The 24,898-nt window shown below is 36.5% G+C and overlaps 1 protein-coding gene across 5 annotated transcripts in view; it reads left to right on the forward strand.

Moving 5' to 3' along the window:
• INPP4B (inositol polyphosphate-4-phosphatase type II B) overlaps positions 1-24,898 on the forward strand; it is a 323,827-nt gene that overhangs the window by 157,428 nt on the left and 141,501 nt on the right. For all 5 annotated transcript variants that reach the window (XM_032632713.1, XM_032632712.1, XM_032632709.1 and 2 more), the window contains one exon: positions 9,110-9,218. In XM_032632713.1, coding sequence (XP_032488604.1) covers positions 9,110-9,218 — 109 coding nt within the window. The remainder of the gene's footprint in view (positions 1-9,109; positions 9,219-24,898) is intronic.

Below are 24,898 nucleotides of genomic sequence, written 5' to 3' on the forward strand. Positions count from 1 at the left end.
AAATTGAAATTCAGTTAAAGTAGGTGTTTATAGACTATATCACCAACTATGTATTATAATAGAAATTAAAATCTTGACTGAATTTGGGGGACTCTACCCCTTACTTTTTTTTTTTATTTTGACCAAGTTGATAACCTTTCTGAGCTTTGATTTTCTTTACTTGAAAAATAAAATGGTTAAAAGTTAGATGGTAGTCAATCTGATTTTCTACTTGCTTATATAACATATATTTAGCAGATTAAATGAATCAAGTTAAATGTATTTAAGATCCATGGTTACTGACTTGAATGTTTAGCTGAATTACAGACAACATTTTTCCAGGTAATGATGCAAGTAAGATTGGCCAAGCCTTGGTATTTCACTGGTGAGTTATTTGGATATAGTCTACATCTATTTTAATTCTTACCATTAGTAAATTTCATCTATCCACATTTGATTAATATGTCTCTTATATTTGGAGAGGTAGCTATGCAAACAGGAGCAGGCAGGTTCACCAAAGACAAGGCTAATGTCCAGCTCTTGAAACAAGTAACAGCAGAACTATTATGTCATGTCTCATATGGACAAATGAAATAACATTCCTTTAACTTCAGGTGCCCCCAGACCCATTAAGTTAATTTTTCATCTTTGTCCATTACTTAAATGTAACAAATAGAATACCCACCACAATAGAGATCTTAGCAGCAGTGACAACAATAACACAAATCCCTGAAATTAAGAAGACAGTTTCCCTCTCCAGTATATTTTACTTTCATAGAAAAACAGTTGTGAATATTATACAGTATGGATTCTTGTGGTATTATACTATGTTTAAGTTAGTTTGTATGTTTTATACATATATATATATATAATAGCATATAGTGCATAGAAAAGAGAGAAAAGGGAAGGAAGGAAGGAAGGGAGGGAGGGAAGGAGGAGGGAGGGAGGAAAGGGAAAGAAAGAAAGGGAAAAAAAAGAAAAAACCTACTATATTATATCATAAAGCTGTGGCTGTAATCAAGTGCAAGATCGGCCAGGATTCACTGTTTAATATGGATGAGTCAGCTAACCTCTCTGCCCCTTAGTCTTCTAATCTCTACATGGAAGGAAGGAGGAGACAAGAGGAGCTATTGAGATCTTCCTGATTTCTGTGTCTCAAGAGTTCAGGTGTATCACCTCATCAGTGAAGTGCAGTTACCTTTTAGATATGTTTAATCATCATGCCAACTTGCTTGGACTATTTTGAAACAGATTTCCTTTAGAATTCCCTATTGTCTTGAGATTCGTGTCCAAGTCATTTTGCGGGTCATTTTAAAGTCAGGGATTATGCTTAAATTTTTCCTTGAAATGAGATCAGCATGTCTACATTTTTTTTTTCATCAGCACTCTTTTTATAGTTGTAGGAATTTTAAAGAGATCTTCTGAGAAAAAATAGACTTACTATCTCATTTCTATTATTAAATGGCTTTTAAAAGGCTATGAGGCAGCCCTACTCTTAGATTTAAAACCAACCTTGTATCTTTAGTTTGACAAGACTCAACGATTTGAACTCCACTTTCCTCATATGGTGTATATGATGTAATTTTCACAAAGCCAAGGAATTTTTGAAGCATAAAATATCAAAGAAAGAAGAGAGGCATATTATATTTTTTTTAAAAAAAAAGAGAAAAAGACTTTACACTTATTTTGCTTGACTTTTCTTTAAAATAAAATGTCCACTTAGATTTTTATAATTGAGTACCAAAAATCTGAAAGTTAAGGGCTATTCATGTCACAAAGATACATAATTTAAACAGCAGGATAAAATGAGGAAATTTTAAAATGAGACAAGTATCGCTGATCAGATTGTTCTCTTAGAATTTTAATTTTTTATTGATTTTTTTTTGTATATCTGACTTCTTCTAGAGAAAAGCAGTCAATTACAGTTAATTCTAACTAAATTTTAAGGAGTACGACTGCTGTAGCCAAGAATGAGTATGGTATGGTAAGTGTATACCATTCTTCATTAACTAAACTAAGAGGCCAAAAAATAATTCCCTTGGTGTACATAGATCTATCTACTATTTATGTAGTAATTGCAAGTGAAATTCAAGGATGAAGGGGCCAAAAGAGATAAACCTAGCTGTTCCAGTACTGTGGTATTGGTAACTGATAATTATCAAATAACAGTTGCAAACTTTTAAGACTCCCTGGAGTCTTGTGATTTTTGTGATTTCCATAAAGAATGCTGATACTTGAAAATATTAGTGATCAATGTTAATTGTGACAGAAACTGTCTCAATTAAAATTAGGTATTATACAGCTGTACACGGTATGTTCTTATTTCAGATTATATGATAAACCAAAAATGCCTAATAGCTGAAGAACAAAGCTGTTTTCTTTTGCTTAAAATCATATAAATTCTGAGAACAGAGTTCAGCAGCTACTTTCTAATTGTTTTCTTCAGAACCACTCTTTAGTTATTTATGATTGTGAGGAGGGGATTTCCCCCACCCTCATTTGTGCAACTCTCCAGAGCCACAAACTAGGTGTCCTACAATTCAACTCAATTCTGACATTATTTTCCCAGAGACAGCATCGGATTCCACAGGTTAAAGGCTCAGCCCCACAAGACTGCCCTCTACTTCAGATGCCAATTGAAATTCCAGGTAGTTACCCATACTTCTGACCAACTGGCTATAAATCAGGGGTTCCCACAACCCCTTCCTTGGATTTGATTAATTCGCTAGAGAGACTCACAAAACTCAGAAAAAATATTTTACTTGCTAGGTTACTGTTTATTATAAAAGGAGAGAACTCAGGAAGAGTCAGGTGCAACAGATGCATAGGGCAAGGTATGGAGAAAGGGCGTGGAGCTTTCATGCTCTCTGAGTCCCCCCAGCACCTCCACGTGTTCACCAACCTGGAAGCTTTCCAAACCCTGTCCTCTTGGGTTTTTATGGAGGCTTCATTACACAGGCAATATTGATAAAATAATTGGCCATTGGGATTGAACTCATCTTCAGCCCCTCTTCCGTAGGGGAGTCAAGGGAGAAAGGACTGAAAGTTTCAACCCTCTAATCTCATGGTTGGTTTCACTGGCCACCAGCCCCCATCCTTAGGTGCAGTCCAAAAGTCACCTCATTAACCTAACAGAAGACACCTTTGTGGCTCTCAACACTTAGGAAATTCCCAGGGTTTGGGGAACTCTGTGCCAGAAAAGGGGACGAAGACCAAATATTTATTTCATATTATAAATCACAATATCACAGTAATCAATGTTTAAAAGTTAATACCTCAGAGCAACTCTTTGAAACTCAAATGTGCAAACACTATTTAAGCCTAATCTCTTTGAACCTCTGTAAAATGTGGACATAAAGATCCCAGCTTTTTGAGAAATGGTTCTAATCAAGATGGGTAAAATCAAAAGGCAACAGAGAAAAGTGAGAGAGGCAAAAGAGAGACCTTATTTACTCTTTCAGTACCCAGACAGAAACTCTAGTGTCCCTGCAGAGAAGACCTCTTGATACTAATGGGCTATTATGGTTGGCTTGGGAGGATATTATGGCTTGGGAAATGGGAGACATGGCTTCTGGAATATAGATAAGATGCTGCACTTCTAGCTCTGCTGAACCACAGTAGTGCTATTTTCTACTTGCTTATTTGAAATGCGTTCTATGAAGTCCAAGAGTGAAGAATATTTGGGGAATGCTTCTATACTTACTTCTTGGTACCTGCACCTTGGCTCCCTTTCTATTCTTATTTTTTTCAAATCATGATTGTTGTGCTACTAATTATTGTGTAAGTTTTCCATAGAATTTCATATTTCCAACCTGCTTTCATTAACTTACTTTTGTTATCTTGTTTAAAATGATAATTAATGGTAAAGATAATTATTAAAATGATAATTTACTGAAAAGATAGGGAAAGAAAGGACCTGGTCTATGTAAACTTTGGAAAGGACTAGATATTGTAATGCTAAATTTAAAAACACTACAAGCACTGTACCTTCGTTAGTAATTCTTTTTTCTTACAGAGGTAGGGTTAACAATTCTGAAGCTGTTTTATTTTTCACTGGGATTGACCATATATTTAAATATGTGGATAGGGAAAGTCAAGTTTCTCAATGTCAGGGAGAGAAGGTAGAAATAAGGAAGGAAGGCTAGAAGGAATCTTGTGAGGCTGAATTGAAGTCAGAGGCATTGACTCATGGTTTTTGTTGTTGATAGTACAGTATAGATAGAGCAGTAGTTAGATGGATAAATATAGATGTGTGTGCACAAGTTAGTACACATACATATATTTTCTAGCTCTAGCTACAGAAAGGGATTGAAAGCAGTAGCAATGAGTGTAATTGCTCATAGTAATCGATTTCTGAACACCATTCTCCAATAAAAAGAACTAGGGTTCCTTGGAAAGCTGGTTGATTCCAAGGCTGCGGCAGGGAAAATATGAGTCTGGAGTATCTTGTGGCTCTAGAAAGTAAGGAAGTGTCCAAATACCAAAAAGCAAAATAAAATAAAATAAGACAAAACAAAAAACAGAAGGGGCAAAAAAAGTGATACAGGAGCCGTTCCGAAGGGGCTCCCAGTGGACAAAGCTGGAACAATTTATACCTAAAGCTAGGGTTGGATTATGAATCAAAGAACAAAATACTCATATTGATGGTAATAAATAACTGAATAAACACATGAAGGAAGAAGAAGGGTCATCTGTTCCTTCCAGAAGAAGTCCGATGAATAAATTTGGCAAGAATGAGGGAAATGGAAAATTACCATTTGAACAGTAAAAATTGCCACAGGCAAGGTTCATCAGTGGATGCTAAAATTAATGGGTACCAGTTTAAACAGAAACAGGAGACTTGCATAATCTTAAAGTGTGTCCCTTCAAATACCTAGTAGCTCTACAGTGAAGAATCAACTCTAGGCAGTGACCGATATCACCTTGACCAATGAATCGCAGTTAACATCAAGTAATACGGATTAACTTAACATACTTGCTGATACCATGCACTGACCATTTTAGATACCTCATATAAGTGCAGTCATGCAGTATTTGTCTTTCTGTACCTGGCTTATTTCTCTTAGCATAATATCCTCAAGGTTTATATATACTGTCACATATTGCAGAATTTCCTTCCTTTTTAAGGCTGAATAGTATTCCATTGTATGTATACAGCACATTTCCTTTATTCATTTACCTGTTGATGGACATTTAGGCTGTTTCCATGTCTTGGCTATTATAATTAGTGCTGCAATGAACACAGGAGTGCTAATATCTCTTCAAGATCTTGATTTCAGTTCTTTTGTGTAAATACCCAGAAGTGGGGCTGCTGGATCATATAATAGTTGTATTTTTAATTTTTTGAGGAACCTCCATACTGTTTTCCATAACAGCTGCATCATTTTGCATCCCACAAGCAACAGTGTGCAAGGGTTCCAATTTCTCCACATCATGGCCAACACTTGTCTTTTTTTTTTTTTTTTTTGATAAGAGCTATTTTATAAATGTGAGGCGATATGTCACTGTGGTTTTGATTTGTGTTTTCCTGATGATTAATGACATTTACTATTTTTTCATTTACCTGTTCGCCATTTTTATGTCTTCTTGGCAAAATGTCTATTCAAGTCATTAGCCCATTTTATAAGCAGGTTATTAATTTTTTTTACTATTGAGTTGTGGGAGTTCCTTACGTATTTTGGAAATTAATCTCATCAGATATATGATTCGAAAATATTTTCTCCTAATTCTGTGTATTTCCATTTCACTCTACTGATTGTTTCCTTGGCCATGCAGAAGCTTTTTAGTTTGATGTTGTCCCACTTGTTTATTTCTGTTTTCATTGCTTGTGCTTTTTGTGTCATTTCTATGAAATCATTGTTAAGACCAATTTCATGAAACCTTTTCCCTATGTTTTTTCCCTAGGACTTTTACAGCTTTACATCTTATGTTTAAATCTTCAATCCTTTTTGAGTTGATTCTTTTGTGCTTGCTATAAGGGTCTAATTTCATTCTTTTGCATGTGATAATCGTAAGCTCTCTGTTATTCTACAGAATGTGATTCATGAATGGATATATATTCATTCCCATACCGTGGAGAATATATATACATATATTCCAGATTCTAATATATGTGTTTCTGGATAGTGTATCTAAAAGTTTTATTCTTCAGCTAAGAATAGTAACTCCATGTATGATCTGAGGACAAACATGACAAAATGAATTTTCCCTCAAAATATTAGTTTATCTATTTGTTGACATTTATTGAGCACTTAAAACATGCATGATGCTGAGACATTTGAATGTTCTTCTATTTATATTTGAAAGATATGAGGAGGGGTATAAGTCTCAAAGCCTGTGTTTTGGGCAGAGTGATTGAATGGCCACCCACATAGAAAAAGCAATCCACTGCATTGTGAATGCAGAGAGGCTAGGACTGAAGAGGCAGTAGGAATCTTGACAAGACATGAGGAAGATCAAAATTAAGGTAAAGATGTTTAACATGTATAAGAGAGAATAAAATTTTGGTAGCGGAGTTGTTAGAACTGATCAGATATAATGTTGAGGGAAACAGAGAAATTGGAAATGATCGTCAGGTCTTGAGGACTTTACTGGAAGACTTAAAGGAACAAAGTGTCTACATGGGTCACAGGGAACCAGAGAAGAAGAGCAGGAAAAGTCAGAACAATAGAATATTATCCAGCCATAAAAAAGAATGAAATAATGCCATTTGCAGCAATATAGACAGACCTAGAGATTATCATACTAAGTGAACTAAGCCAGAGAAAGACAAATGGTTTTGCAAATTTTGCATAATCAAGTCATTTTAATCTCCATCAATTAAGACTGCTTTCTCCACTCAGATTTCCACTTCCCTCATCCTTCCCCTCTTGCTGGGTGGTGTTGGAGAGGCTACAAGTTTTTTTGGATCCAGTGAAAGTCCATAGACAACTTTTTTTGAAAATTGAGTTAGGAATGCATTTAATTTGGGCTTGGTGGAACATGTGGATACAGTTTATAGTCACTTTGGTATATTGTTGGTATTGCTGGTCACCCAGGTTTTAGCAGAAATGCAATGTATTTGATTACAACATCATGTTGATTTTTTTTTTTTGCATTTAGTTTAGATTAACACAGGAACTGATCTTATTCAGAAGACTAAGCCTCAGAATCACTTTCCTTTTCAGACTGAAAAGTTTATTTTTATGGAGAAATAAGCAAAAGTTAAAATATCAGCTTTCTTTGCTTAATTGGTAGGATTACTTCCTATAGGGAAAATAATCATAGACAGTACTTACTCAATGCTAACCTCTTTTTACTACTTTCCACTCCATTTTCTAGCTGAGGAGCTGAGACATAGAAAGGGTTAGTGGTTTTCCCAATGCTGCACAACTTATACATGGCAGAGCTGGGATCCAGAGCCAGGGACTCAGGGTCCAGTCAATAACTTAAATCACTGGTTCTCCATCCCTGGGTTAGAAGTTAGAAGGCCCTGGGTATAATGTCTTTGGGACTTCAGACAAAGCGGGTAACTTCTCAAGATCCTCAGGTTTCTCGTCAGATAAATGCAGGTAGACAAGTCTTTAGTTGGCCCCTTTTGGGGGATCTCATGACTGTTCAAAAAAGCTGTGACCCCTTTCCATGAAGCAGAACAGATGCACCAATACAATTCACCATCCATCCCTGGACATCTTAAAACCCTCCTCTTAGCCCTAGGCTAAAATCCCCTGGACTACGAAATCTGAAAATTTCACACTAGTCTAATGTGTTGCTATTTTAGGAAAAGATGACTTCTCGTTGATTAGTGACTTTTTAAAAGGACAAGAGCTCACCACTCCAACAATCCATTAAGTGATTGTTCAGTATCTTTACTAACCATTTGGTTTGGGTTGTATTTCTGTTTTTTTTGTGACCTTGAGTTCTCTGAGTGCAGCTGAAGTCTTTTCAATTTAAGACATATTTTATTTAAAAAAAGAAAGAAGGGCTTCCCTGGTGGCGCAGTGGTTGAGGGTCCGCCTGCCGATGCGGGGGACGTGGGTTCGTGCCCCGGTCCGGGAGGATCCCACGTGCCGCGGGGCGGCTGGGCCCGTGAGCCATGGCCGCTGAGCCTGTGCGTCCGGAGCCTGCGCGTCCGGAGCCTGTGCTCCGCAGCGGTGAGGCCCGCGTACCGCAAAAAAAAAAAAAAAAAAAAAAAAAAAAAACTATTTCAGGTGCATTTGGATTGAACCACTGTGAAGAAGTTATGGTGTTTACTTGAAGCTAATAAAATAATTTATGTTTTCCCTGTAAATGAGATCAGAAAAACAGCCAAGGTGTCAATACCAAAATCAATTTGAAAAGGATCTACTATGAAATTAGGTTTCTCAAGTAAAATGTAGTTTAACAAGAGGGCATTCACTTTTTCTTCCTTCTTATGGGGGTACTTTTCATTAGAATGTAAAAATGATGGCATGTCTTGAAGTGGTAAATTTAATATGTATCAAACTTGATGGCTTTGAAGATCAAAGGATTGAGTTTCAATTTAAATGTATGGATTTTTTATTTAAAAAAAAACAAAGTATCTCACTGGAAAATAGATCAAGAGACATTTTGTGTATTCTTTCTATGTCACCTAAGGAAATTGCAAAATTCAATTGCATGCATTCAAAATTGTGTAAGATTTAGTATATACAAGCGGGAAACTACTATGTATCGATTTATTACTGTTCTGACCTTGAGTCAAAATGCATTAACATTTTGGTTCTTTTCTCGGCAACTTTTGGTTGAAAGATTGTTCATTATTGTTGAATTTCGATATGATTGCAAATTAAATGATGCAAAACTCAATAAAGTAAAATACACAAAAGACCAATTAACATGTTATCTCAGTAAGTATATAGAATGAGAGAACATACTGTTCTACACAGTACCATATAATTAAGATGTAGTCACAAATCAAGGAAATGTTATAACTTCTTTAGGTGCACAGGTGGCTTTTAGAAAGATGGATTGGCTCCTCTTTGCCCCCTTGAGATGTGAGTTCATTTTTGTTCCTGCAAAATCAAACAGAATAATTTCTCAAACTTCCCACAGTGTGTAGGTTTCAATGCAAACAGCATGTTGGAGATAAATGTTTGCAAAGTGTTCATCTCCTTGTCCATTCCTGTTCCAGATGCTCTCTACGATGTCATCACTGTGGGAGCCCCAGCTGCGCATTTTCAGGGATTTAAGAATGGTGGTCTTCGGAAACTACTCCATAGATTTGAAACGGAAAGAAGAAAGTAAGTGATGACAGGATGCATTAATGATATTTACCTTCTGTTTGGGGAAGTTCGTATACCAGGTTAGGATAAAGAAGCTTGGTCCATCACAATGAATAGTTCTTGACCTCTCCAGCCTATTCAGGAAGAAAGCATTAAAAATAAGTTAGAATTGTGTAACTGATATACTGTTATATAAACGTATAAATGAGCAATACATATATATATATATATATATGTCTTTCTTGTTTTAAAGAAATTGTCTATGTACTGATACAATATTATTAACTCAGCTACCTCCTTATTAATATTTCTCTAGTTTTTCGTTTTTAGTTTTGGCTTTGGTTTCTTGGTGGGCAGGGTATATAGTTCTATGAGGTTGTATCACAGGTGTAGATTAGAGTAAGCATCACCATAATCATCATAAATAACTGTCCCGTTACCACATAGAAACTCCCTCAGGTTATCTTTTCATTGTCACATTCTTCCCCCAGACCCTTTGGCTGCAGAAAGTGGTTCGTTTGCCTTATTATTTCAACAGGGTGTGGACGTCAGGGTTCCAGCTAGGGGCCCTGAGGGGAGAGGCACCTTCTATGTAATTCACGGAGGTTGGAAATCAGTTCAGTGACAGACCACATGGGGAAAGGGATGCCATCCCTTTACTGAAATGAGAATAAGAGCGGAATACAGGCTCAACCTTGGCTACACATTAGAATCACCTTTAGAGCTTTAAAATATTTTATCTATGCCAGGATATCACCCCAGACATATAAAGTCAGTTCTGGGAATGGAGCCCAGGCATTGGTAAGTTTTAAAAGCTTCCCAGGTGAGACTGATGTGTGGCCAGGGTTGAGAACCACTGATACAGATGTAAGTGAATAATGCTGGGAGAAGACAGGTGAAGGGTGTGGAGACTAGAAACAGGAATAGTGACACAGATGAGTTAAACTTGAAAAATGTATAGAACATCAATTAGTATCTATCAGGAGGAAAGAACATCTACATTAAGGAAGATTTGTTCCAATACAGAAGAAAAGCATTACATCTTGTTTATTGGAAATTTTTCTTTAAAGAATCCCCAACTCATTAAATTGTTACAAAATGGAACCAAAGATGGGGATAAAGCTGTAAGAGTTTTGATTTGGGAAAACTTGGGCCTGAGTAATCGTGTATGAATAAAACCGAGCATATTATAGAGCTTTTCATGCTTTAGACATGAGACTTTTCTAGGAGAACCAAAACCCTAATTACTCATATATTATTTGGGGGTTTTTTTGTTTGTTTTTTAAAATTTTTAAAGCTTTTTTTGTTGTAGTAAAATATATGTAACATATAAATTTACCATTTTAATCATTTAAAAATTTTTTATTGGAGTATAGTTGATTTACAATGTTGTATTAGTTTCAGGTGTACAGCAAAGTGATTCAGTTTTACACACATATATATAAATACATATACTTTTTCCCATGTATTCACTTGTTCATCAAACACTTATGTGTTTCTGGGTTTGGTGATTTACCTAGGCACTATTTGAAAGCTTGTGGACTCCTCCCTCAAAATACGAATCAATTCTTTACTTCCAGTATTTCGTAAAAGAAAGGGAAAATCTACCACAACAACACATACTTTGCCGGCTTTGATCATTTGTGATTTCAGCAGGAACCTCAGATTAAGCCAGAACTTTCACTGAGTAGGATTATGACCTGAAAGCACAGCCCTTTCACTGAGATAGAGAGGCACCTCGTGAAAACCAAGAGCCTTTGTAAAGAAGAAGAAAAGCCAATGAGGGGCAGTGTTCACTCCTGGAGAATATTAATTCCTTATGATCTACCTGTTCATTAGGGACAAACTCAGAGCTGACTCCCTGCAAGAGATCCTAATGTCAAATGCCTGCCTTGAGTATCTACCATGGTTTTCCCTCCATACCTCCCACCCACTCTATCTGGTCCCATAATCAAGATTGACTACCCCAAAATTTCAAATGGAAAATAGAAAAAAATCGTTTGGAAAAATCATAAGGAAAACAAACTAAAATTTACCAATAGAAGTGTTATAGGTGGTCCTTGAGCTTACAACACTTGAGTCATACTAGAATTTGGGGGAATTTTCCGAAGGAAAGTAAAACAATACAAAGAGCTAAACAAACCAGCCCTACTTTTTATGAGATCAAGAGTTATACAGTCACAATGGTTATACAATTTCTAAGGAAAATTTTCCTTATTATTGTAAGGAGAGATATGAATAGAAGTTTCCCAATTCTCTATTATAAATAGGAAGTTTCTTGAGTAAAAGGAGAAATACCACATCAGGGAAGGAAGTTCTCTGTAGCCTATAGTGTAGCAAGAATCCAATAAACCAGAAATGGGAGAACTGGATGCAAAATCATACCACTACCTCTGAAATGTATTCATCAGACAGTATCATTAACCACTGCTTAATTGGGGGGGCTGGGTTTAAAACATAAATTAACATTTTTCATTAGTGGTATAAAGCTGAGATATCTAAGCAAAATGGTCAGAGTTTTCCAACTCTTCTTTTTATGTACTTTCTCCAGTAACATATGAGCAGACTAGGCAGCAGTTACAAGTATATTTGTTTTCAAACCCTTCACTTTCATGCTTAAGACAAAGATTTTCATTTCTTTTATGAAAGGGAATGAGTGATTTAAATGTATTCTTTGAAAGCAATAAGACTGCATCCATGACTTGATTTTTGAGAGCCAATTTTTTTCCCCTACTTGGAGGTCTTTCCATGTCTCTATCTTGATCTCTGGGTTTTTCTCAGAAATTTATCTTGTCACTCACTGGTAGAGCAGTTTAGAATCTGAGATCATAACTCTGTATAAATCCATGTCTCATGTCATATATCTTTTAAACAGAAATATTTTTTATCTTTTAGTGATATATATATTTTAGTATATTGCTTTCTATTGACAGTTTTCAAATTTTGTAAATATGTTTATTGGCAAATGTAGAAAAATCAAAAGTAGGAGGTTAAAATCACCCATAATCTGCTTCCTCAACAAGACAGTTGCTGGGATCATACTGGTGCAGTCTCTTCCAGTTTGTTTTTCCACATGTAATCTACATCTTATGTTTTTTTCTATTATAAATTTAAAAATTCAAAATGGCTTAAAATGACTAATTCTTCAAAGTATATAAATTGAGTGCTCTCCATTTAAAAATCCTTATGTGTTTTTGGTTTTTGGAAGTCATGCCCAATACAACAAAGCTACTATATTTAATAATATCAGTCTTACAAGTTATAGCTAAAATTCATCTCCTGTTCACTTCCACATGCTGTTTTCCTTTTTGGAAAAAACACTTTATAGCACCAAAAAATAAAGAAATTTTAAAAGTATAATAAAATCATACAGACACTGTAGAAATAAGAAGTGTGAATGAAAGCCCTGTTCATTCCTTTGCTTTTCTTTTGAACTGTGTCCAGTAGTTGACAACATATCATTTCCAAGGAGACAGCGATTTAATTTTTGTGTTGATTATAACTTGATTCATTGGAGGTATATTTTCTTCTTCCAGTGAGTCAGTTTCTCCTTGGTCACTCTTAGATTTCAGCTCGGTTCATGTTTGAGCAAATACAACACTAGGTCTGCCAAAACTGTGTACCAGGTTTTTCTCATCAATGTGCACTTTTCTCTGTGCAGCCCCCTGTGCACAACAGATTTTCAAGAATAGGTGGGTTTTAGCTCTTACAACATCTATAGCGCGGAGTCAGGAGAGAATCAAATACTTCAATTAAATAGCCCTGCTGAGTCTTGGACGTACTTTACAAACTAAATGATGACACTTGCAAAGCAATAAACTAAATTAATATAAGGGAATGAAAGGATTCTCGCTAAGTTGCATATGATCCTAAATGAATTTGTAACGCAGAACTTCTACTTCATTCTCTTTTTAACGATACAAAAAAACAATATTTGCTTCTAGCACACAAATTCAAAGAATAAAGAAGCACATAAAGTGAAAAGTCTACCTTTTCCATTCTCCTTCCCCAGAGTAAACCAGTCTGAACAGCTTAATGCATTTCCCTATGCAGTTTTTTCTAGCTATCCAACTCTTTGAGTTTTCAGTGATCAGGACTCTTTGTCGACACAAACTCAGGTCATGGGAATGGTCATGTTCTTGACTTTCCTATAATTCAGTTTAATTTTTCTGGCCTCCATTCTGGGGCAAGGCAGAAACTCTCATCTCAGATAATTCATAGATTCTACACCTTGTATGGATTTGAATCCTGGTTTGGGCACTTACTGGCATTGTGACATTAGTCAAATTACCTCACCCCTCTGTACCATAGTTTCCTCACTCGTGACACAGAAATAATATTGCTTTACCTCATAGATTGTTCTGAAGATTTTACGACTTCATATACACCAAACATTTATAATGGTACCTGGCACATAATGAGGGCTTAATAGATATTAGCTATTATTTATATAAAATATGTAAACAAGTATTTTTTTACTCAAAAAAATGTTCTGACAACCTTTAGTTTCAATACATTTAGATCTCATTTTTTTTCTAAAAGCTAAGTAGGGCTTTATTGATTGAATGTAGCAGAATTATCTAACCAATACAATATTGATGGGCATTTAGTTAATTCCTATTATTTGTTATAACTGTGTGTTTGCAAGGTAAACCCTTATTCTTCTGTTTTTGCAAATTTGTGTTTCTTTTTGATAAAATTCTTAAAAGTGGAATTTCTTAGTTGAAGTGGTTACACTTTAGAGATGCTGTCACATTGCCTTCCAAAAAAGTTGTATTAATATGCATAATATGCCTAATTGCCCACTTATTCTGTTTAAAATTTTTTTATTGAAATATAGCTGATTTACAGTGTTTCAGGTATATAGCAAAGTGATTCAGTTATACATAGATATGCATATATATGTATATATAGACATATATATTCTTTCTCAGATTCTTTTCCATTATAGGTTATTACAAGATATTGAATATAGTTCCCTGTGCTATACAGGAAGTCCTTGTGCCCGCATATTCTTAAGTACTAGGCTTCGTACACCATCTCTGTGCTAAGCCCAGGCACGGTTCTTGAGATTCAGACACGTAGTTACCACCATTTAGTAGACAGCTCCACGTTGATGGTATCATCCAAACACCTCAAAGTCGACACATTCAGTCATCTCTCATCCCCTTATCCTCAAACTTCTCTTGGGGATTGTTTTTCATAATTAAGACACCACATCCATCTAGATGTTCAACTTTGAAGCTTGAAAATCCTTGACTACTTTTCTTCCCTTGCTTCCACTTCCCAGAAAAAAAAAAATCAGTTCCGTCACTTCTACCTTCTTATATCTCAGGAAGTCATTCATTTCAATAATCAATTGTGGTTTAGAATAATCCTAACCTATAGAATCACCATTTTTTAAATGTCCTACTGCCAAATCTCTTAATCACTCTTCATACTCCAGGCTGGCTCTCATCTCATCCGTTTTCCTCATCTTGGTTGGAATAATATCTCTTAAGAGGCAAATACAATCTTGTGATTTCATCATGTTAAACAGTTCATAGCTGCCTCTTGCCTGGAGAATAAAAGCACAAGGTGCATAAGATATTCATGTGTCATCTGACCCTGACTTTTTCTCCAGCTTCATCTTTCTCCACTCACACCATCATCTTCTCCTTTCATTCCACCCTCCACGGTGAACCAGACCGAAGTTCTGCAGTTTCAGGTCTGCCTTGAAGTTTTTTTTTTTTCCTGAAGTCTTCTCCAACTCCTTGGCAAGGCCACATCTGCTTTTAGCCTCCCATGTACAAACATACCTAATTGCCTCTCTTCGCCTCTAGACTGTGTACTCTGGGGGCAAGGACTGTGTCTGTAACTAACTGTATCAGGAACTAACTTGATAAGTGTTCCTTGAATGACTAAGTATATGAAGAAGTAAATAAAAGAAGTGAAAGCATTGTCTGTCAGAGGAGTCAGAGGATGAACAAAGTGGTCTGCCTAAGGAGATCACTGTGTTGTGATTAGGTGACAGAAACATAGGGGCATTTGTGGAAAATGTCTTGTAGGCTTTCACACAGCCATTTGTCAGCTATTAGAATGTTTGTGTTTGCTTGCGCCTCACTAGGAAGTAAAAATATACTTTTACGTGTTCTGAAAGAGGAAAGCTGATGATTTTTATAAAAACACCCAACCTAAAATCCGGTTCAATATTAGTAATGCAGTGGTGACTTTAACGTTTAAAAGTTGGCAGTATTCTTCCAATCACCTACCCAAAAGCTTGTGAAGCAAAGTATAATCTGAAGCAAGAAGCACTGTGTCAAGTGTAACAGTTCAAACTTAAAAATTGAATCTTCCGGGCTTCCCTGGTGGCGCAGTGGTTGAGAGTCCGCCTGCCGATGCAGGGGACACGGGTTCGTGCCCCGGTCCGGGAAGATCCCACAGGCCGCGGAGCGGCTGGGCCCGTGAGCCATGGCCGCTGAGCCTGTGCGTCCGGAGCCTGTGCTCCGCAATGGGAGAGGCCACAACAGTGAGAGGCCCGCGTAACGCAAAAAAAAAAAAAAAAAAAAAATTCCTTTAAAGAAAATGACTTTAATTGTAAATGAAAACAAGTTTGCTAAATGATCCTAGAAATTAGAGTGATAATAAATTCGGTAAAGAGAACATTGTCTGAAAATGATAAAACACATAATCTTAACTGTGTGATGTCAGAAAACTTTTACCCTGACTTTTACCCTTTAGTTTCCTTATCCACACTGTGGATGTGGCTGATTTCTGTTGAAATCATTAGATTGTTAGAAAGAATGGTTACAATCTTGAGATTTTTGAGGAAAGACATATTAAGTGTATCATCACTCTCAGGAAGATAATTTGGATAATTTGACTTTACAATTAAATGTTTTAATTTCACACAATTATTAAGATGTGACTTCTGGTTTTAGCTCAGAAGAAAAAGTTAATCAATAGGAATATTAGGAGTTAAAAATGTGGAATCTATAGCGAACTATAGAAACATTGTTTTCTGCTTTAAAAACTAAATATGAAAAGAATATATGGTTTGAGGACTTATTTTCTGTAAATCAGGAGTTGCATTTCTTCTTCACTGTAAACTAAAAAGGTATTTGGAATCATGACATAGTTATGTCATCTTAACTAGTATGCTTTTAATCCAGGGAAGACCTTGTGTACTCAGATCAAATGCTGAGTAATTTTCAGCATGTTCTTTAAAGCTCTCTATTAGCTTAGATATTTAATATCCATCATTCTAGAGGCAGCAAACAGCAGAAAGGACAGTCATCTACAAATATACTGCCAGAAAATTTTAAAAGTGCTGTATTTTCCAGAGCTTTAGAAACTAACTCTAGAGTATCTCATTCTTTGCAAGATTATAGTGAAAGTACTAACTTAAAAAAATGTGCACATGGGATTTATGTCATGGGAAAATCACACAATCATCTTGTGTGACATGAGAAAAAATAGTGTCATTGCAGAATCTTTATTAGATGGGACCTTGCCTAAGCTATTCCAATGTCTTCTTCCCTGTCAAGAGGCTTGCGTAAGTAAGTAGTTATTGCAGTGCTTCTGCTGAAGAAAGGTGGGTTGGCTTAGGGTGGTTTAAGCACAGATGTAGAGAAGGGGATCAGTTACAGAGATATTTTAAAGGACTTGGCAATTGTTTGGACTTTGTGTGTCTGTTTGGAGTAGGAGGTAAAAATCCAGAGCTGTCTAGGAAGACTCCCAGGCTTCTGTGCAGCACACCTGGGCAGGGTGGTGCCATTCACTGCACCTTGGCTTAGGAACTCCAGCAACATAGAGCGGCTGGAAGAAAGAGAGAGAGGCAGAGAGACAGAGACAGAGAGACAGAAGGGACAGATAGACAGAGAGAATGAGAGAGAGAGAGAGAAGGTTAAGTTAAAGGATGGGAACCAAATCTGAAGGACCCTTGTTTGCTGTGTCAAGTCCTGGCTTCTCATCCTATAGGCTAGGTTAGGCTAAGAGGACTCATTGACAGGTTCTTATCTGGGTATTAACATGATCAGAGGCGCATTTTGAATTACTATGTGGAGAGAACTAAGGGCACACAATTAGGCTATTATAATAGTGCTGGTGAGAGGAGATGGGTGAGTATGGAGTTGAAGAAGATTTAAGGAAATGTTTACAGGATTTAAATCCAATTGGATGAGGACTCGAGGGACTGAGCAGGGTTGTAGGACTCAGGTTTCTGGTTAATATAACTGGGTAGATGGAAAATTCACGAGGAAAGGGAATACAGGAAATACACCGTGTGTTTACCATGTTTACTTACTAAGATCAGTTGTCTATATTCAATATGAAAAGAAGTTTGGGGAAACAAGAAAGTTACTTGAGTCTGCCTTTTTTTGCATTAAAGAATCGTTTAGATCTTAGAACTTACAGGGAATCTCAGATTACAAACTCCCCTATTTATTTTACCAATGAGAATAATGAGTTTCAGAGACTGAATCGCCCGTACAGCTAATAACAGAGCTGGGAAATCAGACTTCGGTGCCCAGTCTCAAGGTCTTCTATATGCATTCATCCTCATACAATCAATAGATTTTCAACACGAAATGTGTATTCTGTTAATGAATGAATGATGTTAGTTTACGGATAACCTTTCTAAGAATTGAGTTTTGCTACCCACCAGATAGAAATTTTTTAAAAGTTGATGCATTTGACACTTTCTGGGCCTTTATGAGAATACAATTTTCAAAGTAAATTACTTTATCTGTACTATAAAAAAGAATGAATGAATTGATGTGGTAATTTTCACTCAGATCAGTTACTATTTTAATCTGCTAAAGAAAATAGTAAAATATTTTTAAGACTCTGGCCTTATTCTCTATCTACAGCTTTCCTAAATACACCCCAGGAAAACCACTTATTTAGGAATTATATATACTAAAAATAATTTTTTAAAAAGAAAATACTTCAGGTATTCAGCGATTCTATTCATAATGGTAAAATTTTAGAAACATCTTGAATGAATGATTAAGCAATCTTATTCTGCATCACTAAAGTGGAACACTATGTAGTCATTTAAATTAGTATGTGGATTATGAGGTATCTAGACGTGTATATAAAAAGGTACTTGTAATAAAACAAGCAATTATGGGGCTTCCCTGGTGGCGCAGTGGTTGAGAGTCCGCCTGCTGATGCAGGGGACGCAGGTTCGTGCCCGGGTCCGGGAAGATCCCACATGCCGCGGAGTGGCTAGGCCCGTGAGCCATGGCCGCTGAGCCTGCGCGTCCGGAGCCTGTGCTCCGCGACGGGAGAGGCCGCAACAGTGAGAGGCCCGCGTACCGCAAAAAAAAAAAAAAAAAAGAAATTATGTATACACAGAGGACAGGTATTGGTGAACGTTTTGGAAAGGATAACAAGTTAACTTAGAGTGGTAGAGATAGACACAGAGTTCTATTTCCTTTAGGACTTTCCTTTTTGTTTCTATCTCTCCTAGTTGTAGAATAAGAGAAATGTCTTTGTAAAACCCTTTTGCCCCTTCTACTTACAGCAAATATGGAAAACTAGGTATCATGAAAAAAAATCTCCAACAACAAAATGCCTAGGAAATTTGGATGCAATGTGACATCCTTTTACATTGCTCTTAAATGAAGGTCTGAGCTCTCGGGAATGTAAAGAGCTATAGTACTGAGTGGTTAGTAAACAAACCCTGAAACTATGGCTACCTGGGCGATTTTTGCATATATTAACAATAGAGAGCCTTAGATTCGCAAGGACTTGTGGGAAGCAGCTATTTACCCCCCTTTTTCTTCTTCTCTGCTACCAGCCCTGGCTGTAGCATTTAGAGGACAAGTGTCATCACACTCATCCCGTGATTATCTTGCTGGCTAACTCCAGCCTTTTGCTTTTCTCAGTGCATTGACTAAATAGCGGTCGTTAAATATTTGCTGCAAGCAATTTATGGTGAGATGATCTTCAAATTCTTTCTTATGTCTAATCTGTGTTATAAAATGGAATCATACATCTCCTCTAATGGGCTTTGTTTTAATTAGAAGATGAGAACTTCTTCAATTATATATATATATTTTTTCTTCAATTATATTTTGTTTCAATATTTATATGCTGTACCTACCATTATTTTACTAAATAAAAGATGTTTCCTGTGTTAGTTATGGGCTTGTAATTTTTTCAAATCTCAAATGGATCAATACCATGTTCATAAAATAGTAAGACACAATTAGGAGTTCAAACTGTGTATTAATAAAGACCTGCATTTGAATCCTGGTCCTACCATTTATAGTAGTTGTATGTTCTAGATCAAGTTACTTAACCTACTGAGTCTTCAATTCCTAAATCTATATAATGGGTTAATATTTGTTGTTCAGAGAGTTGTTCTCATGACTAAATCAAATAATCACTGAAAAGAAATTAGCATAATTCTAGGCCCATATTATAGATCCAATAATTATTAGCTATTCAAATGAGAGAGAGAGAGAGAGAGAGAGGGAGAGATACTTGGATTATTCATGTAAAGTCTACATGAATAATCCAAGTATTATAATATATTATTGGCTTTTTAATAAATTTATAATAAATTATTGGCTTTATAATAATAATTTATAATAAATTATTGGCTTTTTTAGAGACCCTCCGTAAAAAATATCAGATTTAACAGGAGAAAAATGAAATGGGTCCTAAATATACCTTCTGTCTCCCTGCATCCTTATCCCAGAACTACAATACCATATGCTGGGAACACTTGCTTGTTTCCTGCAGCTTTATGGAGGTATAATTGACAAATAAAAGTTTTATATATTCAAGGTGTATAACTTGATGTTTTGCTATATGTATACATTATGAAATAAACACCACAATCAAGGTAATCAGCCTATCCATCATCTCACATAGTTACCATTAATACCTCATTGTTAGTCACCAGACTGTACATTAGATCTCCAGAATATATACATCTTGGGTAAATGAAACTCTGTACCTCTTGACCAATATCTGCCCATTTCCCACACCCCCAGACCCTGGGAACCAGCATTCTACTCTCTACTTGTATAGAATAATGGGCAGTGGACCTATTTTTTTAAGTGTATGGTTCAGTGAATGTTAGTTAACTTATAGAGTTATGTGATCCTCATCACACGCCAATTTTAGGACATTTCCATCACCTCTAAAAATATCCCTCAGGCCCATTTGCAGTCAGGGGAACATTTACCTTGCAGTGTATTTGGGAATGGTTTCTATTCTTAGACCTTATCTTACTCTGTACTTTAATTAGATGTATGAATGAATGAAGTCCAGGATGGAGTTGAGAAAGTTTTTGGATGGGAGGGAATCAGGGGACCTGGTTTGGGTGTTACTCCATCACATCTGCACAGAGAAGTGAGCATGAAAATACTAGAAGCCAAACTAGGCAGAAATAGGTCTACCAGACTCTTGGAAGTTGGCAGAGGAAATCAGGGCAAGTGAAACCAAGGATAAATGGGAATAGGCCATGGAAGGAAGTGAAAACTAATTGAACTTTGTCATATAATAGTGTCTGGGAACCTTTTGTTAGAGCAAGAATAGGACGAAGGAAAGGATTATATATATATATAAGTTCTAATGGTCAAGAAATCGCAGGTAAGAACTTTCAAACTGAAAAGTGGGGTGATCATAGGAGGCAGTGTGACCAGAGCCAATAGGGAAATCTCCTTTGAGGGCAGGTTGAGCCGAAATGAAATGAATTTTAGGTTTTTCCCCTTTAATTAGCATTACCTGTCACAGAGCTAATAAACAAGAGAGTCAAGCTTTGTTCAAAATGCTGATTCTAAAATTTCCAAGAAACCAATATTTTTAGAAAGAGTAGTTTCTGAGACAAACATCAATTTAAGTTTAGATTAATTAACTAATTAATTAACTCAATTTATACAAGTGAAATCCATAGGAGGTAAACAAAACAAATACTGGTTTCCTTTAAGCTTCTTTTTCTAAGCAAAAAAAAAAAAAAAAAAGGAGAGGACATATGGGGGAAAGCAGAGCTGTATGTTTTTTTACCTTCTGCAGTTTCATGAAGCACATTTTAAACCCTGTGAAGCCAGAAGGGTATATTCAAGTGCACTAAGCTGTAAATTTTCATTTATTATCCACATGGTTTTCTTCTCAGAACTGAAAGCACATCTGTCCCTCCCTCTGGATTCAAGAAATCGGTTTTTTTTACAAGTAGTGCTTGAGTAGAGGAAAAAAAATAGAAGTGGAAATAGTCCTTAGATTTTTCTCCGGAGATTTATTTCTGCTATGGAGTGAGGCACATCACTCCATAGCTTTTTTTTCCTGAGCTCATCAACCCTAATCTGCCCATCTGCCCTAATCTCCCTCTGTTTTCCTTCCCTTTCCCCTCCTTCCTCCCCATCATCTCTCATCTGTATTTTTCCATGACTCCATTTGACAAAATAGTAGCTTGGTTGAGCAAATGGGTTAAGGAGTGGCCTGGGAGAAGGAAGGCACAGATAAATGGTGGAGCAAGTCCTTGGATTTGGGGTGTGGGCAGGGGACTAAGAAAGAACTGCTTTATTTTGCTCTCCTTGCCTGCTTCCCATCTCCATCCAACTAAGCACAAGTCAAGGATTTCAATGTCTCAGAGTATGGACGGAGGTGGGAGACCGGTTTGAGGCTACTGTAATAATCCTGGCGGTAGATGACGGTGGGTTGCACCAGCATGGTTGCAGTGAGTGTGGAAATACGTGGTTGGATTCTGCATATGTTTGGGGAAAAAAGGCAGAATTTTCTGAAAAATGTGGCAGAAATTAGGAGAGGAAGAGAAGAGACATTGGCCCATCAAATGAGCTTGGTGTGAACTATGATGGGGAAGAGGGTAGAAGGAGCTGGTTGTAGAGTATGGGGAGCAGATCAGGAGCTCAGTTTGGAACACGATAAGTTGGAACTGTCAAGAGGAGAGCTTTTGCTTTTAATGGAGTTCAGGGAAAAGTCTTGGCTGGAGATGAAGAAATTCGAACATCATTAGCATAACTGAGGTTTTTCAACCACAAGATTAAATGAAAGTACTTAAGAAGGACATGTAGATAAAAGAAAGGAACACTGGAGGAGAAATAAGGAGGACTAGCAAGAAGTGACTGAGGTGGGATATACACACAAGAACATATATCATTGTTTTAATCATATTTTGGTTATCAATTAGAGTTTATGAATATGAATATTATTTCACTGTGAAATATCTCAAAAATGATACCTCTAGTAGTAACAATATGCACATGATCATATGAGTATGGCTATGTGTATATGCTAATTAACTGGATATTAAATAACTTAAATAAATACATATTAAAGTGTATATATTGACATACATATATACTTTCATTCACTGTTTCATCAATATAAAAATATTATGACAATAATTTCAATTTTTATTATCTGTGATTTGCTATATTATTTATCTCCTATAAAATATTCTTTGTCCAAGCAAATATTTTGTCTTTCTTCTGCCTTTGCCTGATTGATAGTTGATTCAAGTGTTTGGGTTCAGTTTAAATTTCAGACCACTATAAAACAGAGTTTAGCAATATTCTTTTTATCTCAATAATTAATTTATACTCATAACTTTCTATTTAAGAAGCTCTAACTGTTCAAATATATGACATGTTTAAAGAGTAAGACACTGAATACATAGATGAAATTTATGTATACTTAAAATTATTTTGTGGGTGGTGGGCTTCTTTTTCCATACCATACTGTTTCATCCTGGACACCAACATTGGCTCTTATTGTGGAAAATGAATCTTTCAGCCTCTGTAGGTAAGATGCTCATCATTAAAAGGCTTAACCAGGAGAACCAATGCCTGCTACATAACTCTTCTCAAATAGAAACTGACTCAGGAACAGGGGGCCAGGAGTTATGGTAGGGTCCCATGATGGTGATTAAAGCATGTATTGGGGAAGGAGAAGAAGAGGGTGGAGAGTATATTGGGAGGGAAAAGATGAAAGGATGATGGGGGCAACACTGGTAATGAGAAGTGAACCAAAGCATTTTGTGCTGAATATAAAGATGAAGCACAACAGATACAGGCTCATAGACCTAGAGGACAGACTTGTAGTTGCCAAGGCAGAAGTGGAGTGGGGGAGGGATGGAGTGGGAGTTTGGGGTTAACAGATGCAAACTAGTATATATAGAATGGGTAAAAAACAAGGTCCTACTGTATAGCACAGGAACTATTTTCAATATCCTGTAATAAACCATAACGGAAAAGAGTATGAAAAAGAATATACATATGTGTAACTGAATCACTTTGCTGTACAGCAGAAATTAACACAACATTGTAAATCAACTATACTTCAATTTAAATAAATAAATAGATGACTAATAATGCACAGAATTGTAAAAAAAAAAAAAAAAGATGGAGTGCAAAAGTAGCCTTATAGAAGGCATTATGAAAATGAGAATGAGTTAGGGATAAGAAACTTAGAATAAGGAACTTTTATCGGAGTCACTATGTAGTGTGATCAGAGGTGTAGAGGGCAACTCAACAGTCAAAACAGTGCAGAGGGTATTTCTAAAAGTGCTCAGCTGTCCCCCTGCATCAGGATTTCCTGAGATGCTTGTTACGAAGACTACAACCTACTACAGCAGAATCTCTTGGTGTTGCCAGGGCACCCGCAGTCTTTATTAAAAATACCCAGGCCCTGACCTCATCCCCGAGTGAATCTTACGCCTATTAAAATTTGAGCACCACTGAACTAGGGTGTAAGGAAAGAAGATGTAAGAAATAAATCTTGGCAGTGTATTTCCTCCAATGGAGAGGAGACTCAGGGAATTTGCAGAGTAGGAAATATGTATAGAGGAGTCAAAAAGAGGGCGTAGGAGTGAACAGGTGAGAGGCCAGGAATGACACGCTCAGAAAGAGGACAGATCTGTGGAGAGAAGGAGGGAAGACCACACTGGCCTTGAGAGCTCTAGCTTTCCCAGAGCTAAGCCATGGGAGGCCTATCCATCCCCATATGATGAAACCAGAAAGCAAATTATATTAACAGAAGAGCAGATCAGTGAAAAGGGACCACAGAGAAGCCCTCACAGGCTGCTTTCTGTGTCTAGTCCTTAGTAAGTCCTATTCTCAGCTGTAAAAAGTGCTGGGTATTAAATATCATCCCCACCCTGGTGACACATCAATATCTTTATTCATTTATTTTTTATTGAAGTATAATTAATTTACAATGTTATGTTAGTTTCAGGTGTACAGCAAAGTGATTCAGTTACACACACACACACACACACACACACACACACACACACACACATTCTTTTTCATATTCTTTTCCCTTGTAGGTTATTACAAAATACTGAGTATAGTTCCCTGTGCTATACAGTAGGTTCTTGTTGATTATCTATTTTGTATATAGTAGTGTGTATACGTCACTATCTTTAGATAGTCATTTTCTTTGTGGAAATAACATGGAGTTGTTTGATTTACTAAAGACTGCAGTGGATTGAATTTTGTATCCAGTCTGAGTACAGATGATTAGGGGGACATCCCAGTTCATGATTTTTGTTAAAGGCTTCAGCACAGTCCCACAGATCAGATGAGCCAGGAAGAGACAGAGATAATTGGCCGGGACTATTGTTTTCTTTCTCCTCCTCACCATTGTTACTTGTCATCTGCTTCAGTTTGCATTAAAATAAGTGGTATGTTTTATTTTTAAGCTCCTGCTTCTGAAATTTAAAAAAATCTACAAGTACAGAA

This window comes from Phocoena sinus, chromosome 5 (assembly GCF_008692025.1).
Source record: "Phocoena sinus isolate mPhoSin1 chromosome 5, mPhoSin1.pri, whole genome shotgun sequence".
Taxonomy (NCBI): Eukaryota; Metazoa; Chordata; class Mammalia; order Artiodactyla; family Phocoenidae; genus Phocoena; species Phocoena sinus.